We start from the raw sequence: 16,729 nt of genomic DNA on the forward strand, positions 1-16,729 counted from the left end.
TTATTACTATTTGTATCAAACTTACCAGAACAGAAAAAAACCCCACCAAACTACTGTTTAAGATATCTTGTCATCCACATACAGCATATGTCACCACTAAAGTAATTTTCAATACAAGTATTTAGATTTTCTGCAGTTAAAGGCTATTTACACTCTGATTCCAGGGAAACTTGCAGCTCTGTTCCCTTTCTGTGCTAATCCCAGAGAATTAACATCCTTTAAGACTGAAGCAGAAAACATTTTAGATTTGAAATACTTTTTTTTTTCCCCTTTGCTAATGTTTCAGTTTATGTGTAACCCTTAAAAAGCTTCTTCAAGACAAACTGCCCTCTAAATCAGCTTGCTTAACTATACTCTGGACCTGCAGGCAAAAAATATCAGGGATTAATTTAAGATTCTCCTCCATAAACATATATGGGGCCAGTAGCTATATAAGACATCTCAGACAGAGGAGCTGCTTGACCATTCTGTCCACACAAGACAGATTCCAGCTCTGATAATTAGAGTAAAAGTACCTGAACTCCTTTTCCTTCTTTGGGTTTGTTTTTTTCCCTGACAAGGACCACTGCAGTTATAATTTTTCTCCAAAGACAGCAGCATCATAGGAATTGGTGATGACATCCTTGCAGTCTTCATGTATTCCTAAGAGTACTAACTGTTCAAACAGTAACTTCATATAGGAATATACTGGTCCCAGCAGACAGTTCAGATGCCCTCCTAAAGCATAACATTAGGAATTTCTTGTGTAAAGCTGAACATCCATCAATACAGGTGTATCTTGACCAGTTATGGAAACAAAATTGTCCCTGTACACATGTACAAGGGAAACAGTATGGAGAAACACTTGACAGACACTCCAGAGCACAAGCCATAGGGAGAGGTCTCCCCTCCCAAAATGATTCAATCTGAAAGTTCCATGAGGTAGAGAAATCTTACGAAAAAATGAAACTGTGACGTTTCCACCAAGACAACTTTACATCTTTGGTTTTGCATATTGAAATACTAAATCCTACAATTCAAAGAGACTAAAGCCTACTGTTTAGAAACCTAAAACAGAATAGAAAATACAAGCAACTTCAAAACACTTTTGCCTCTCCATTTGCAGTAATTTGCTGCGCCTTTGTTTGGTAACAGTACTTCAGCTTACCTGATTTAAGCAAAACCATGAAAAAAAATACATTCTTCTTCCAAAGAGTATTAATCAGCTAGAATGTGGTAATTCACCTGAATGGAATATTGTTGTTATTAATTTTCCAATCTACGTGCATGAGGAAGATTTAAGGCTCCAGGCTGCAGATTCAGTACCATGCTAATTTGGAAGAGAAATCACAATTGCTGGAACACTCCACAGGTAAGAATATAACAAAACAGTTTCACCACGAAGAAGTAAGTGATTAATCTTGAGCAGAAATTATAAGTGCTCCTTGGAGTAAACAGTCCTTTAGTTGGCCGAAGGATTCTGACTCACGTGTGTAGAAATAGATGAGCAGAAAACAACTTTGATTCAAGTTTTATGAGAGAGTAAAGATGATTGCGCTAGAGACTCAAAACCAGAAATGTGCCATTCATATTTTAAATTCTATGAAACTTTCATTCTTTCTCTTCTCATTTCTACTATGACAAGAAAACTTAGTTTATTCACAGTTTAAGAACAGCTGATGCTCCAAGTGTACAGATCTCAACTGAGATGGCCACCTCTGCTCCTCAGATATTTTACTTCATAGTATACAAGCTGTCCTGCTGCAGTTTGATCCCAAATTGTCAGTGGACCCAAGTTCAGAATTTAGAACTTGTTTTCCAGAGGTAATCTGGGAAACATCAAACAGTGAAGAGAGACGTAACAGAAAGGAACCATCATTATTTAGCTTCCTGAGGATCCATGCCATGTGAACATTCCACAAGCACAGAAAACGCTGTACTGCTTTGCCTTTCCAGTCCTTGAATGCTGAATTACAATACTCCCAGGAGAGTTCCAGGCCTTCAGTTCAGTCAGATCACAGTTACCTAGCTCCATGCTGCCAGAGACAGCATGAACTTCATAGCAAAAAATCTTACTTCCAAACCCAGCTCAACCATGTTTCTTCTAATCCCAAGGTCTGTTCAGTACTGTGTGGGTGGCAGCAACATGAATAATAAGATGTCAGTCTGCTAAGGGAAACTGTGTCCTAAGGGCACAAAAAATGATTCACCATGACAGCTGCATTTATATAAACAAACAAAGTTTTTTTTCTTTTGGTAACAATAAATTTGTTTAGATGACAGCAAGGTGTCCCACAGGCAGAATTACTTGATTCTTTTTCAAAAGGATTCTCAAAGTGTTCTGATGATGTTGAAATCTCAAATTGCGAAAAACTGATTTTTATTGGTGAGGTCACGTTCTTCTTTCTCATTTAAAAGCACAGTACCTACAGACTATTCTTCTGCAGGAATCATACTTTGTAACATGACTTGCAACTAACAGTTCTATGATAATTTTTAACCATTCAACTGCATTAGATGTGGGCTTTTTGGGGATAGGTTAATATATGTTTCAGTGTAATGTCACAACTCTACTTTTCCAATTCAATCCTTTCAGGAAAGATTCTACTGAAATCCTCCCAGTATCTCCATGGTTGCCTAAATGGTTGCTCAGAGAGTAAAAAGCTTTTGAAAAGAGTTAAAACAATGCCTTATAAAGAGAAAAGCAGTGATGTATTCTGTGTATTGACAGACAGGCAAGGAAAAACTAATGGACAGGGTTAACAAAGATGACTGAAGCAAAGTCTAAAAACTGCCAAACCCAACTTGATGTGTGAAAAGTAAAACTAAGCTGTAGCAATACCAATTTTTCCCTTCTAAAGACTGGGAAGTAATAATGCAAAGTAAGTTATTTTTCTTTGTTGATGTAAACATTCAAGGAAACAGAAAAACAAATTTCTAGAACTGACCTAATACTCTCAGCTATTATTTCACTCTTTCTTACCATAGTCAGACCATCACACCTAATGAGCAATCCTACACTAAAACACAAGGTGACTGAAGATGACAAGTGTGCTCTATTCACATAGCACAGCATGTTGCACATTCCCTTGCAAAAACCATGTACTTCTTTCATGAGACAGACAGCTTCTACATAAAAAAAGGAAACCGATTTGAAAAAAACTGGTGTCACAAGAAACTATAATTCACAGAAAATACTGTTTTAACAGTCAAATTTGCTGAGAAGGTAGCAACTACATTCTGTAGCAGCTGATGTTTTTTTTCAGAGCTGAATTTTTCAATGTGATGCACAGAAACAGCTCAACTTAGAGTTAGCATAATTGCATGCATAGGCAAAGATGGATCACTACATGAGATGCTAGATACATATCTTCCTATTTAGTAATCAGTGAAAGTTGGTATTTGTTCTGTTCAGTGCTGTGAAAAGTTCTACTGACAATTTCAGCGAGCATAAGAGTAAGAGCTAAATCAGGATCAAGACAATGTATTCTGTACTGAAGGACTTCCCAAACAAAAGCAAAATCACTAATCACCAACCTCTGGTTAGGAGCCAAGCAAGGGACTAGCTAGCTATTCTCAGTTTTGCCAGCAGCAATGATGGATTTTTCCTTTTTGTTTGATTTCTTCAGTCACTGAATGTCTGGAGTATGTAGAATCTGCTATAGGTTGTAGTTCTGGCATAAGTTATTTTCTTTTGGAGACACTTCCCATCAAGAAGTTGAAGAGTGATCTGCTAAACATTCAAACCAACTGAAACAAATGGCAAAGATTATGCATATATTGATATTTCTGTACTAAAGAAAGGGAAAACTTCTGAACTTCAGTAAAACAACAAAACTCAAGCCCTTCAGCTTTTTCTGGTTAAACAGTCTGACCACAGTCTACAATGGTATATTTTCTGAATTTTGCTTTAAACTTCAAAATTGATATATCTTCTGTCTGTTCTCAAAGCATAATTTTATGTATATTTGCTATTCATTTTTCTTTAGTTCTACATCCACCACAGAACAAACAGCATGACATAACCTCTCAGTATTATCTGCTAAAATTTCAAAATTTGTAAAACCAGCAAACAATATTATACCTTCTGACAGACACTATCCATTTGAATGCTCCAGAAGTACACTTTAGTCTGAAAAAAAAATGTTAGAAAAGGATCTCGTACAGTTGTAATACTAAAAATATAGACAAAATCGCTATCAGTTCTTAAGAGTCAAGAAGCAGCATCAACTCATGGTGTGCCACAAGAAGTCCAGTTTTGTTATGAAAAACTGAGTATAGACTGAAACCCATTTTACACATACCTGAAAGCAACTTCTCCAAAGTAAAGCTCACTTGATTTCCACAGCAATACACAGTACACATTTCTTGTTAACTATCAGTTTCCCTTTGTCGACAATTCTGTCACAATTCAAAGAATACTTACTGAGTAACATTTTGAGAAATATATATGCTATGTAAATTAAGTGTACACAGAAAACGTGCATTTAATACTTTCTATTTTAAAAATGCTGCATTCAGGGAGCTCAATTTTCTTGTATTAAACATATTCAGGGCATAATACAAGTTCAGCTATTCCCCTTGTTTACTGAAGAACTTTTAATCATGCACCACAGAGAAGGCTGAGAAGCAGCCAATAAATGAAAACATTAGAATGGCAAACAAACCCATCTATTACAACCATGCTCTCCTTTAACAGCCTGAACTACCACCAAACCAGAACAAGCTGATTTAATAACCTGGATGCAAAGCACAATGTAATCACTCAACAGAGAAGGAAAATTCAGGATTTCATTTTCTTTCCTCAGAAAGATCAGGAGAAAAATCAAATTCATTAAAACAGCAATTATTTTCAGATTTAGACCTCTTTCCTGGTTACAACATAGTTAAAGCAAAGCATTTGCTTTGAAACCTGTGAGGACAAAAGAAAGTTTTCATCAGCAAACCCAATGCTCTGCAGAAGTGATATCCAAGCATCTATGAAGAATCTGTACCACTTTTAATAGTGTGGACTATTAATAATTCGTTTTTTAAATCAAGCTTAGCATACTTATCAAAGGAAAAGAAGGGTATAACTTATGGTCTTTGTCACTCTTGATCATGTATCTCGATGATTCAATAGACTTATGAATGGAATTAAATACCCTGATAGGGATCAGTGTTGACTAAAAGACATATTAAGACCAAAATCAATTTTCTAGGCTGCCCCTCAAAAAACTCTGTAGTACCTGTTTTCATATTGAGCATTAAAGACAAGTTTTCCATACACTGCTACCTCGAGCATTACAGAACCAGCCAACAGAATTCATACTCACATAGTAAGGAAAACTTGACAAAACTGAGAAACTAGAATCCAAACATAATGATATTCCTGCTTTCCAGGAACATGAACTCCTAAAGGCCAGCAAGACCTGGGGCCTTAATGGATCTATCTATGAGAAGAAGAGCAGGTGAAAAATCTAGAACACAGGACACGTTCCGGATACGAGCACAGTATGTCTTCCAGGAAAGGATGGTTCTGAGCACTAACATGTGAACACAGACCACATTTAAAACGTCAAACAAAAACCATACTATATGGTCCACCAAGAACACTGAGTTTATAGTGAAATTTATTGTTTCTGCTTCCTAATACAATAAGCTACAAGGTACATACAGTATAAAACGAGAACATCCACAGAGCAAAGGTGATAAACATTCTGTGATGGTACAGTGGAGGTAACATCTGTCTAATCCTTCCACTTTATCCCACAAAGAGCAGCTAAAACTACAGACCCTCCCCCTCCCTCCCCTCCAAAAATATTAAAAAGTAAACTTTCTCTCTCACTTAGGAGTAGTGGGATTCAATGAATTTTTTGAGGGCACTGGTTATCTGCCAGTATCTCAAGAAAATTGCTGAAACTAAAGTAACAAAAACTGTGAAGGTGGGAGTGACATGACCCATGTAAGATGCTCATGACACCTTGGTTCACTTCTCCACAGAGCAATTGGCCTGTAAAGAAAGGAAAAGTTTGTTATGTCATGTAAAACAGCAATTAACATGGTTAGAATTCAGATATAATAAGCCACACCTGAACTCAACAGGACTAGTAGGCACACAGCTAAACTATTCTAAATGGAACCACAAGCTTCCTTGTAATAAGGTTAGGAGGTCTGAGAGCTGATAATCCTTCCCCCTTTATTGTCAGGTGCTGTACAGAAGTGTGCATGTTGACACAGGCACAGCTGACACCTATTATACAAAGCTCCAAATCAAATAACCTTGTCTGGGAGAACTCTAACAATGGGGTCAACTGCAGCCTCAACTCTTGAAAAACATCAAGGCTATCAATATTGATGAAACAATGGAAGATGAATATTTACCTTAAAGGCACAAAAATCCACTTAACCACTCTTTCATATATACTTGGTGCGGTTGAGGGCTCTCTCGGCAAGGTGACCACTTTCATCTGTTATCTTCTCCCAGTCGGTTTGTCCAACAACAAAACCGATGGCCCTTTTCCTGTCAGCATCTTTTTTTTCTTCTAGATCTGCCCATCGCACCTATGGAGAACATCCTATCAGTACAATAATCTTCCAAGAAACCCTGGTATGAATTTAGCTTTCCACTGCAAGTAAGAATACAAGAATACTAATTTCTACTAATTTTCCTTAGAACAGGTAAGTATTATTTTTTTCTGATAGGTAAAGAGGGAAATTATTTTTAATTGAATATACCAGGTATTCTATGGAGTAAATGAAAGGTACAGATGATAAACTTTTTCCATTTCAGTGCTATAGTTCTGAAAGTTGAAGTGGAACTACTACAATTATTTCTCTGTTCAAAGCAACACTTTCTGCAGGAAGAATTATCCAAGATTAATTTACTGTTTTAATTTTCTGGGAAATCTTTCTTTCAACTGCACAATGGAAACATCTAGAAGATGATTATGAAACTACAGAAAGACAGTGTTGAAGAGTAAGTCAGCAATGAATAAATGAATGAAGGACAATTTTCTATCTTACATAATATATTTCTATTTAAATTTTTCCACTATTTCTTCATACTAAGTAACTTTTTCATACATATGTTATTTCCTCATCTTTACATCTCTTTATCTGCATTGCACTTCTTCATGGTAATGCAGATCCCTTTAATTTATCCTGTTCAACATACATAGTGACACCCCCAAAACAAGACACTGATGGGAGGGAGAGAGGGAGAGATGCAATGAAGAAAAGCTCCAGAAACTCAGCTGAAACACACCATTGCAGGACAAGAAAAAACAGTAAGTGACAGAGCTCTTCTTTGCATACTGACTAGTCTCATTCAGGACCATATGTTACTGGGGAATGTAGCCTTATCAATTTTCTGCCAGCACATCCCTGTCCACAGTCTACCTGGATTTTCCCTGACATTTCTACTGATAAGCAATGTCAGTTTTCTTCCACCATCATCGCCTCTGCCAATGCCTTAAGTAACTCCATTTCTCTCAGATACTGCCCAGTACTCAGTTTTCTATTTGACATTACAGAGCAAAACAATACCAAAACACTGACAGTTAATTCAAATTACTTCTAGTGGCAAAAGCTGCTCTTTCTATTTTGCAAATAAAACCAAAAAAGCATAGCCTCTTTCTATTACTTTTTTTGTCTCCTTCAATGATTTTCCCCCTTTTTTCAAAACAGAACTTAAACATGCAGCCCTTGGTATTCAGACCATGTCACGCATAGTTAATCTGTATTATCTACAAGTCCTAGCTCTGTTATAACTAATATGTTTACCTCTGGAAACTATAACTAATATGTTTACCTACTTGCAAGCATAATGTCTTACAGAATCGAACAGAACAGCAAAATGAAAAGGGAGTCAATGAAATATTCATAGACATTGAATGACTTGATATAAACTCTCCTTCACAGAGACCATTAAAGGGTTATATACAGACAGTAAGTCATTTGAAAATTTATTACCCTTTTCTTTCCAGGTTCAGAAGCACGTGTATCATAGTCATCTGGAAGCTGCAGATAATCTTCTATTCTGCTGGCAATTGCTTCCCAGTCACGCTTTCTTTTAGTGCCAGTCCGCAAACCATCCAGCTTGTCTGAGAACAAACACAGAGCCTCAGCGTTAAGGGAGATTATTTTTTCTGTTATTCACACAAACAAGACAAGAGTGGAATTTTTTTCAAAAGAACAAGCAGCAGAATTTGTACATCCAGTTTGTCTTGACATGTGTAATGATGAGAGTTGAAATAAACTAAAGAAGACTCAACACAGTTTTCAAGTTTTATTGATCTTTCATGTTAACTGTGTGGCAATAACACTCAGTGTTGTTTTCTATATGAGGGAGAAAAAGTTTGCTCTTCCAGATTTACATGGAGTCTGTCCTTACAGGTACAATATAGCCAACAATAGCTAGGAACCACAGATCCATCTTTCTGTATTTGAACACAATACTAAAGCTGTAGCATTTTTTCCCAAATTTGAGGATCGATACTGTGTCAAACATGGCATACATGCAGTTTCAGCAACAAGTGGCAATTGTATAACTTAATGCATCAAAGACATGTTTTTGAGATACTGTTTCTGCTAAACAAAACGCTCCTTGGAAAGCCTGATCCTTCCCTTTCTTTTTCTCTCCCCATACGGCAAACCACTTAAAAAGTCTTCCAGGACTGGGAGAAAAATATCTCAGAATCTTTTCTTTCATGGTGTAAGAGGTCAGTCATAATTATTTGCGCAGTACATTTGTCCAACAGTCCTCATTTTCTTCTTTTTCTTATTGAACCAATACATGAGGAGAAACAATTCCGTTCCTAGGTTCTAAAACATTGTTCCACTTTAGACACTTATTCTCAGTAAAGAAAACAAAACCTTCTTGAAATTATGTGGCAAACTGTCTTTGGAAAGGTGATGAAACATTCATAGTAAGATTATGAAAAACAAAACATGAAAAGGAAATCCGGCTCTACAAGTCAAAGGAAATTCTGTTACTTCTTTCGATGTTAACTACCAATTTATAAGCCAACAATTCAAGTATGTGTAGAAGGAACACTAAACTTGGCAATTACATTCATTAAATCATTACCAGTGATGTTAGAAATACTGTTTCAGAAGTCACTGTTGTAATTAAATTCACCCACAAAAGGCCTCAGAAATAGATCAAATACAAGGCAACATTATTTCCTGGATAGCAGAAGATGTTCAACAGGTATGTACTTAAAGAAACTCAGTTCAGAGATGAGTTTTTTACTTAATATGGGAGAGAGAAGAGTAACAATGGAGATAATGTGAGGGAATGGTACTGTAGACATGCTAGTATAATTTAAAGTCCATAAATTAATTAAGTTATTTCTCCCTCATATACCTCAAAACCTTTTAAAGACTCCACCTCTGCTCCATTTCCCTGGAACAGATACAGAATTTCTTTTAATAAAACAATATAATCCCCATGCTTCCTAAAATAGCTAACATTTATGAAAAATGTTCAGAATATTTGTATCTATTACATTATTTAGTTTATTCTTTTGCTCTAAGTTGCATCTGCCAAATTTGATGCTCAATCTCCACAGAAAGGCGACGCTCCCTCTAGAAGGCAAAATTGATTTATACAAAATTCCTGTTACTCCAGCTACATTCAATCAGTGCAGATAATTTGTGGCATTAAGCATTTCCAGAAAAAATTAACACTGAAAAGGAGATCAACAAACTCATTGAGGAGTGTTTAGGACCATGAAGAAGTGAAAATGGAGGAGCTCTCTGTTGGGAAGTACCTGTAGACAGACATATTCCTGCTGGAAGGAAGCCTTGGTGCAAGCTCACCTTATTACCGATGTGAAAGCAAGTCAAGTCTCCCACTCCCTGCTGTGCACCAAACAACTGAAAACACCGCCAAGAAATGTGTACTGTTCAAATGTCAGTAGAGAGTTCAGAAGCTGTTCTGAATATGCAGTTCCCCTCTGTCCCTCTTTTTTACTGCTACACAGGATTTATTTAAAAAGTTATGTCCTTCCATGTTTGAAGCTGGATTGCTTTTCCAGAGAGGTCTGCTTCCATCCATACTATTGCAGTTCAAGGTACATATGTCATGCAGCAGGCACTACACAAATGTCAAAAACCTGCCATAAAGGATTATTTCAGAATATTCTTTTCTGAAAATGAGACAAGGTGTCATTTTGTAACACTGGTGCTTGTGATTCAAGATGTCATTTTGTAACGCTGGTGCTTGTGATTATTTATGGCTGATGATTATTTAGTGTTAAACTACTGAACACCATTTTATCATTTCATATTAAAAAACAACAAAGCAGAAGCATTTCTGAAAACCCACAAAGCTTAAAACTCACCTTTAGAATTTTTAAAGTAATATCTGAAAGCAACTAATTTAATTAGCTCCTTCAAAACCTAAATAAATCAGTCTGTTAAATTTCGCCCTTCTTATACAAAAGCCACAAAGTTTTATGTAGAATCCCATTTGTATTCTAGAGCAAATTTTACAATGGTATCAAAGTTTCAGGTACACCAGAGATCATTTCTCCATTCCTGACAGTCTGTAGAACTTGTCACTAAGCCACACCTTGAAACAGAGTATTGTACTAAACACTACAGTCAAATTTTAGAAATTAGAATCCAAAATTTAGATTTCAATATAAGAATCTTTGTGCACTATGCACTGAGAAGATACATGAATAGACTTTCAGAATGAAACTGTGGCTGTGCACAGCACATCAGGAAATGATAAATCACACACATACTCAAAAGGAATGTAAGAATAAAGTAAATCTGTGCTGAAGTGAGAGCTCTGGGGCATATGTTTGGCGATTGTCACAAGTGAGTGTTTGCAGCCAGAACTCAAAACTTTTCAGAGATTTTCTGAGGTTTATTACAATCAGCAAGACTTTACTGTGCTCTCCTGTAACAACTTCTATTCAGAAAGAAAACAGAAAGGGAAACAACACTCAGAGCATCATTTTTGAAGTTTGCACTTATGTCATTCGGCAAGTGTGTGCCCTCTGGGACTAAAGCAATAAACCTAATAGGCAGGCCAGCTCCCAGGAAATAACTCAGTTTTGGAATAGCTAATGCACTACAGCTTACATGCCTTTCCAGAATTAATTATAATTGATCACCTACAATTAAGCCTTATTGTGAACTAAATATAGTAATTCTTACTCACAGACTACAAGTATTTCTAACATACACCTTAAGCTAAACATTGACTGCTGTGGCAGAGTAATTTTCCAGAGAAACTGCATTCTTTACACAGGAATACCTGACTTTTTAAAAAACTAAGTTCTGTCAGAATTTAATCTATAGACCTAAATATATATGAAACTGAATCTAGAGGGTAGTTATAAATGTAAAATTGTGAATACAGATTTAATAGAAAGCCCTTCTCAGCATCTGGATTTGTGTCTTGCAGCATGCTAACATCCAGTTTGTTAATGAAGTTTGACTGTTAAAGGATTATTTCAACAGCCTTGTAAGTAATTTCAGCATAAAAGTGACTCTGATGCTTGCTCCCCATTTTACATTTAAGTGGATACCATATAAAAATAATGTTTTATAGGTTATGGAGTTTTCATCATGGAAAGAAACACAACACAGTCCTTAGCATGAACTTCAGAAATAACTTTATATTATTAAATAAATCATTGCTGATAATAAAAATACATACCAATCCTAACATAATTGTGTAACTGCCTAGCTGTTTGGTATGCCAAAATCATTGAATACAAGGTGCCTCTGCTTATACTGCAGGTGCCACAACATGTGATATAATCCATAACTATTTCTATGACTTAAAAGAGTACAGCAGGAGAAGAGATGGTGTAGCTAAACCCTTAACAGCAGAAGGTGAAAGGCTGCTTTATGTAAACCAGACCTCCGAATGCTATTTCTATGGTGCAGTTGTGATTTTGGTTATTGGAAAGTTATGATGCACAGGGCTGTACCACATGTGAAGAAGCAAACCTCAAAATGTTAAAAGCTGTGTCCAATTTAGATATTTGTGACTTCTAACGGACATGATACAAAAACAGCAGTTCTGAGCAGACTGCCCGGCTAAAACCTTAGTTTAGAACTTTTACTGTTCAGTAAAAAAAAAACCACAACAAAACGGATCAAAATGACCAGAAACCCCTTTGCATGAATAATCCTTTCATCACAGCCATGGTGCATGCATTTCTGCCTGAAAGTTCCTTTTGACTTTGACAGAATCCTAATATCAGCACTAATGAGAACAAAAAAGTACAGCAAAAACCATGCCATTGTGCTCTTGGAAAGTCCATTTTACATATTACTAAGAAGAATTCTATTGCTCTCCTAGAACCGCAAAGCATAATGAACTTTTCAACATCTTAGGCATTGAAAAGTTTAAAGATATACTAACACCTAATCATTCAGAAGCAATTTCAAAGCATGCCACTACTTTGTCCTTTGAAAAGTGATAAACATCTTCAATACAGTTCAGCTATGAGGCATGTCTCCAAGAATGCAAAAAGTTACTAATGACACATAGGAAAAAAGGTATGCAATATGAAAAAGAGTAGAGCGTGATGTGAGTTGACTCTTTGCTTATATAAAAATAATAAACACAGAAAGATGAAGAATATAAATACTGTTTTTTAAAATTTGAAGACAAAGTACTTTCCTTGAACAGATGGAATAACAATTAATGAGAATATAAAACAGTGATGATTAAAAAGTAGTAAAGTCGCCTGCCTCTGGCAGAAGATAAATTCCTGTTCTGTAGAGACGCTTTTGCAGTTTCAGACACATGTATGAAATCAATGCATTTATTTGTCTTTGTAAGGAGGCACAGTAAAAACAAAAGTTCAAGTCTTGCAAACATCTTTAGATAGCAACTATAAGAAACAGGAAAAAATAAATACCCACCTAGCTTTGCCTCAGAAGTGTCCATCTCCCATTTGCTTTTCGGAATGTAACCCTAAATCATACACAGAAAGAAGCTCGGAGGATTAGAGAGAGACACACATGCATATCACTTTTGAACTGGAAACAGCATTACAATGGGAGTTTAAGGTATTTCTTTTTGTAAGGCACAATTCTCATTATCAGATGGAGACCAGTTACTTGATATTTCAGAACTTCTGCATCCACTTCCCATTCAGTGATTTCAGTAGCCCTTGCAAATCATTACAAGAGTGCTGCCCTCTGCAAACACAGAACTCCAGAATGAGTCTGAGAGACAGCAATGGCACTGTGTGCAGTTACTGTATTGTATTATTCCAGGTGGCAAAGTCACTGCAACACAACTTTCAGGCATAAAGAATATTCAAAGCTTTACAAACACAAAAAAGTTACCATAAGTTTTTATGAACACATTCCCAGATTTAGTACACACAAGCTTCACTTACACCTCTTGAAGGGACATACTAAATTCATGTATGAGTGGTTAATCCACAATTAAACTATTTTTTTTGTTTAAATGAGAGTATCTGCTGAGTCACGAGGATTTAAGTATTACTTTTCATTTTAAATGGTACTCTTAGCACAATGATCTTATAAAACAATTTTGCTTTACAAATAATGTCACCATGTGTAATGATCTTTAGCCAGTTTATTCTTTGTAAACGAGCATAATGAAAATAAATTTGGCAAAAAGGTATTTATTTTAGTTAGCCTCTTGTTATATTTTCTTTTTATATTCTTTGACAAGTAAATTTTTACTAAGTAACCTTCATTTCAGCTGTTCAGTTTTGGTATAAAAGTACTTATATTCCTCTGCAACCACATAAAAAAGCTCAAGGTAGTGAACGGAAGCCCTCTGAGACAATTTAATTATTTGTTTAGAATGTTTTTTAATAGAGAGGGAAAGAACTACTCTAGAACATTTCAAGAAGAAAACAAACAATCCACAAACCAGTTTTATTACACTAACTTCTTTCCTGCTTTATTTATAGGTTGCTTCCACTGTGGTAAAAATATATGTGTATTTGTTAATACTATGTGTTACTAAATTAGTGTACTCCAGTAAATTCCAGAGAGCCACACTGCATTTGATTATATTCAGCACTGCTCTTAAAAAATCCTTGAATGACCTTTTTTCTATCAAGCATGTATCAGTGAATTGAGGTTATCAGATCTCTGGATTTTCTTGGTTTTAATCAAATCTGTAATTAATGCAAACCAAAACAGTTTGTGCTGCAATATTTCCTTTTAACAAATAAACTTCATGTATATACATATGTTTATACATTTAAACCAAGTTGCGCTTCAAATATTTCTCAAAGTTTACACCACAGCTAAAACCCTGCATTAAACAAAGTGATGTGGGATACACTGATGAGAACACTAAGTTAAATGTATCAATAATTCATACCATCAAGCACAGAAAAGCAGGAATTGTCTGAATGCTTCAAACAATGAGAGTTGATAATAGCAAGAAGAGTGACTTTGATGGTGTGAAATGGCCTATTATGTGCTGAATCTAAACAATGTCCTGGTCCTCAAATAGGATAAGCAAAGATTCAGACTTTATCCGTTGGTATAAAACAGTTGGATATTCAAAGGTATCTGCCAGATGGCGGGAGCTTCAGACCTCCCTTTTCTCACAGGATTAAATGCAGCAAAACCAATTGCAGAACCCTTATCAAATGTTCTCAAAAGGGCAAGAGATACCAAATACAGTGTCCTGCTCCACTTTCTGGCTAACATAATTCTCTGAGATTAGCCATCTGACTGAATTCCAGAGATTACACACAGCAGATAATGCTCTTTTTCATATCTTGTGAATCTGAATAGAACACATTCTAATATGCAGATTGCTTTTTGCTTTCCCTTTGTCTCAAAGAAAAGGCCTGTTGTTATAAGTGCTGTACATTAGAACGCTCCCCAGAACCCATAAACACACACATTCACACACAGATTTATACACAGATGTCTCAAAAGCTAAAGACAGCTTTCTCTTTTAACTATAGCTCATGGAAATGGGACTAGCAGCCATATTCTTGTTAACATGGATGCATCTTTGAAATGTTCTAACCACACTTTATGCAGTCTCATATTCTGTGCCAAAGAAAAATTTAGTAAAGAGAATAAATGAGGCATGTTGAAAAAACCAGACGTTTATTAGAATCCACTTTTCCTAAGCTTTTTAAAATTCTGATTTCAACTGCTTTCTGACCTGCCACTCCTGAGGAATAGTAAATTTCCATCAAGGAAAAACACTTTGCTCAACTCAGACATTTTTGGTTACTTCCTGTTTATTGAACTTTAACTGCTTGGTTGTGGGCACCAAGATTTGAGACATTCAACTCATCAAGCACGGACCAGTTGTAGCTCCAACACATACCAAGAAGTTACAGCAGGAAGCCTTTCGTAGCCTTTCAAATACATACCTAAAAAAGCCAGCCCTCAGGGCAATTCTGTAACCTTTATTTATCCAAGAGACCTAATGCCTCACCTTGGAAGTACCACCTGACAAACAAAGTCAGTCAAATGTGGCAGAAAAAGCAGATTTCATAACTGTTATCATATACTGTGACAGTTGAGGAGAGTTCTTTAGACACGTGAAAGGAAATAAGTTAAATTAATCTTTGCCCATTGTTCCCATCCCTCCACTTTGTGTAATTCTTAGATTATCTGGAAGACAGCACTATGATGTACTGCAACTTAAAATGTCTCTATGAGGCATGTTACCATACTCTACTGACAATACTGTTTGTAGCACATACTCACGTATTCTTAGAAATAAATTAGGAAGAAATAATATGATTTATAATTAAAGTTCTCCTAGAAAGGTTTAAGTAAAAAACTATTATAAACATGTGTGTAAAGATCACACTGCTAAGAATGCCAATGGATTGGCATTTGTAAGACTGAGATTCTCTCTCAGACACATTAATGAACAATCTGTTAGGGATGGCTGATGTGTCTCCTACCAGTTCACTTTCTTCTTCCTCTGCTGTGTCCTTCTTGGCTTCTTCTTTCTGGTCTTCAATATTTGCATCAAAATCCTCCATCTCCACCTGTTCCAAAGCACATGCACAGACTTACAAGGCACTATCTGGATTTTAATTATTTTATTTTTAATAGAGTAAGCAGAGGTGTTCAAATTCAAATAGAAAAGAAAGAATTAATATTTGAAAGTATGATGATGAAATATATCTGAATCCTATGACAACTTTGGCTTTCCTAAGAAGCATGTTCTCTTCTAGCAACAAAATGACAAAGAATATTCTTTACAAAGATTTTCTGGGGAAAAGCAAAATTGTTAATTCCCTTCCTTCACATGCATTCCTTATGTTACCACTACATGTAACAGCAAGATACTTATCTTGCTTTCCAATCATATTTCAAAACTTGTAATCTCAGGAAAAGTTCTTAAACTTGCCATTTATATATACCTGGAACGGCGGAAGGGTTGTCTCTGCATAGAACATCTCTACTAAGCCTTTATCTTTTCTGTATTTTCAAATCATAACAAACAATAATTGCAACCACAGAGTTCAGCATAACAAAATAGAAGAATGAAGACATAACATCTAACTCTGCTCATCTAATGCAATACTTTATGGGCTCCACAGCTGTACTGGGGACCCATTCATACACTCTGGAATATATAAAACTCTCCAAGTCTGTACAGTTTTCTTACATAATTTGCAAAACCTTGTGAATCCCAATCTGCCATTCTCTGAGTCTACTTTAGAGTGGAATCTTTTATTGTCATCTTAAAGATTACTATTTTCCAGTACAAAGAATTTGGAGATGCAATAATAACCTCCTAACATGATGACAAACTGCA

At 35.9% G+C, this 16,729-nt stretch overlaps 1 protein-coding gene across 4 annotated transcripts in view; it reads right to left on the reverse strand.

Annotated features, from left to right (window-relative positions):
- Positions 1–5,574: 5,574 nt before the first annotated feature.
- Positions 5,575–16,729, reverse strand: part of YLPM1 (YLP motif containing 1) — a 36,520-nt gene continuing 25,365 nt past the window's right edge. For 3 of the 4 annotated variants that reach the window (XM_077784026.1, XM_077784025.1, XM_031504975.2), the window contains exons 17-21: positions 15,867–15,953; positions 12,859–12,910; positions 7,933–8,063; positions 6,343–6,522; positions 5,575–5,971 (exon numbers count right to left, since the gene is read on the reverse strand). In XM_077784026.1, the coding sequence (XP_077640152.1) occupies positions 6,376–6,522; positions 7,933–8,063; positions 12,859–12,910; positions 15,867–15,953 (417 nt within the window). In that variant the 3' untranslated portion in view covers positions 5,575–5,971; positions 6,343–6,375. Of the gene's footprint in view, positions 5,972–6,342; positions 6,523–7,932; positions 8,064–12,744; positions 13,138–15,866; positions 15,954–16,729 lie in introns of those variants that run through there. The other variant, XM_077784027.1, reaches the window with a different exon arrangement.

This window comes from Lonchura striata, chromosome 6, assembly GCF_046129695.1.
Source record: "Lonchura striata isolate bLonStr1 chromosome 6, bLonStr1.mat, whole genome shotgun sequence".
NCBI classification, from domain to species: domain Eukaryota; kingdom Metazoa; phylum Chordata; class Aves; order Passeriformes; family Estrildidae; genus Lonchura; species Lonchura striata.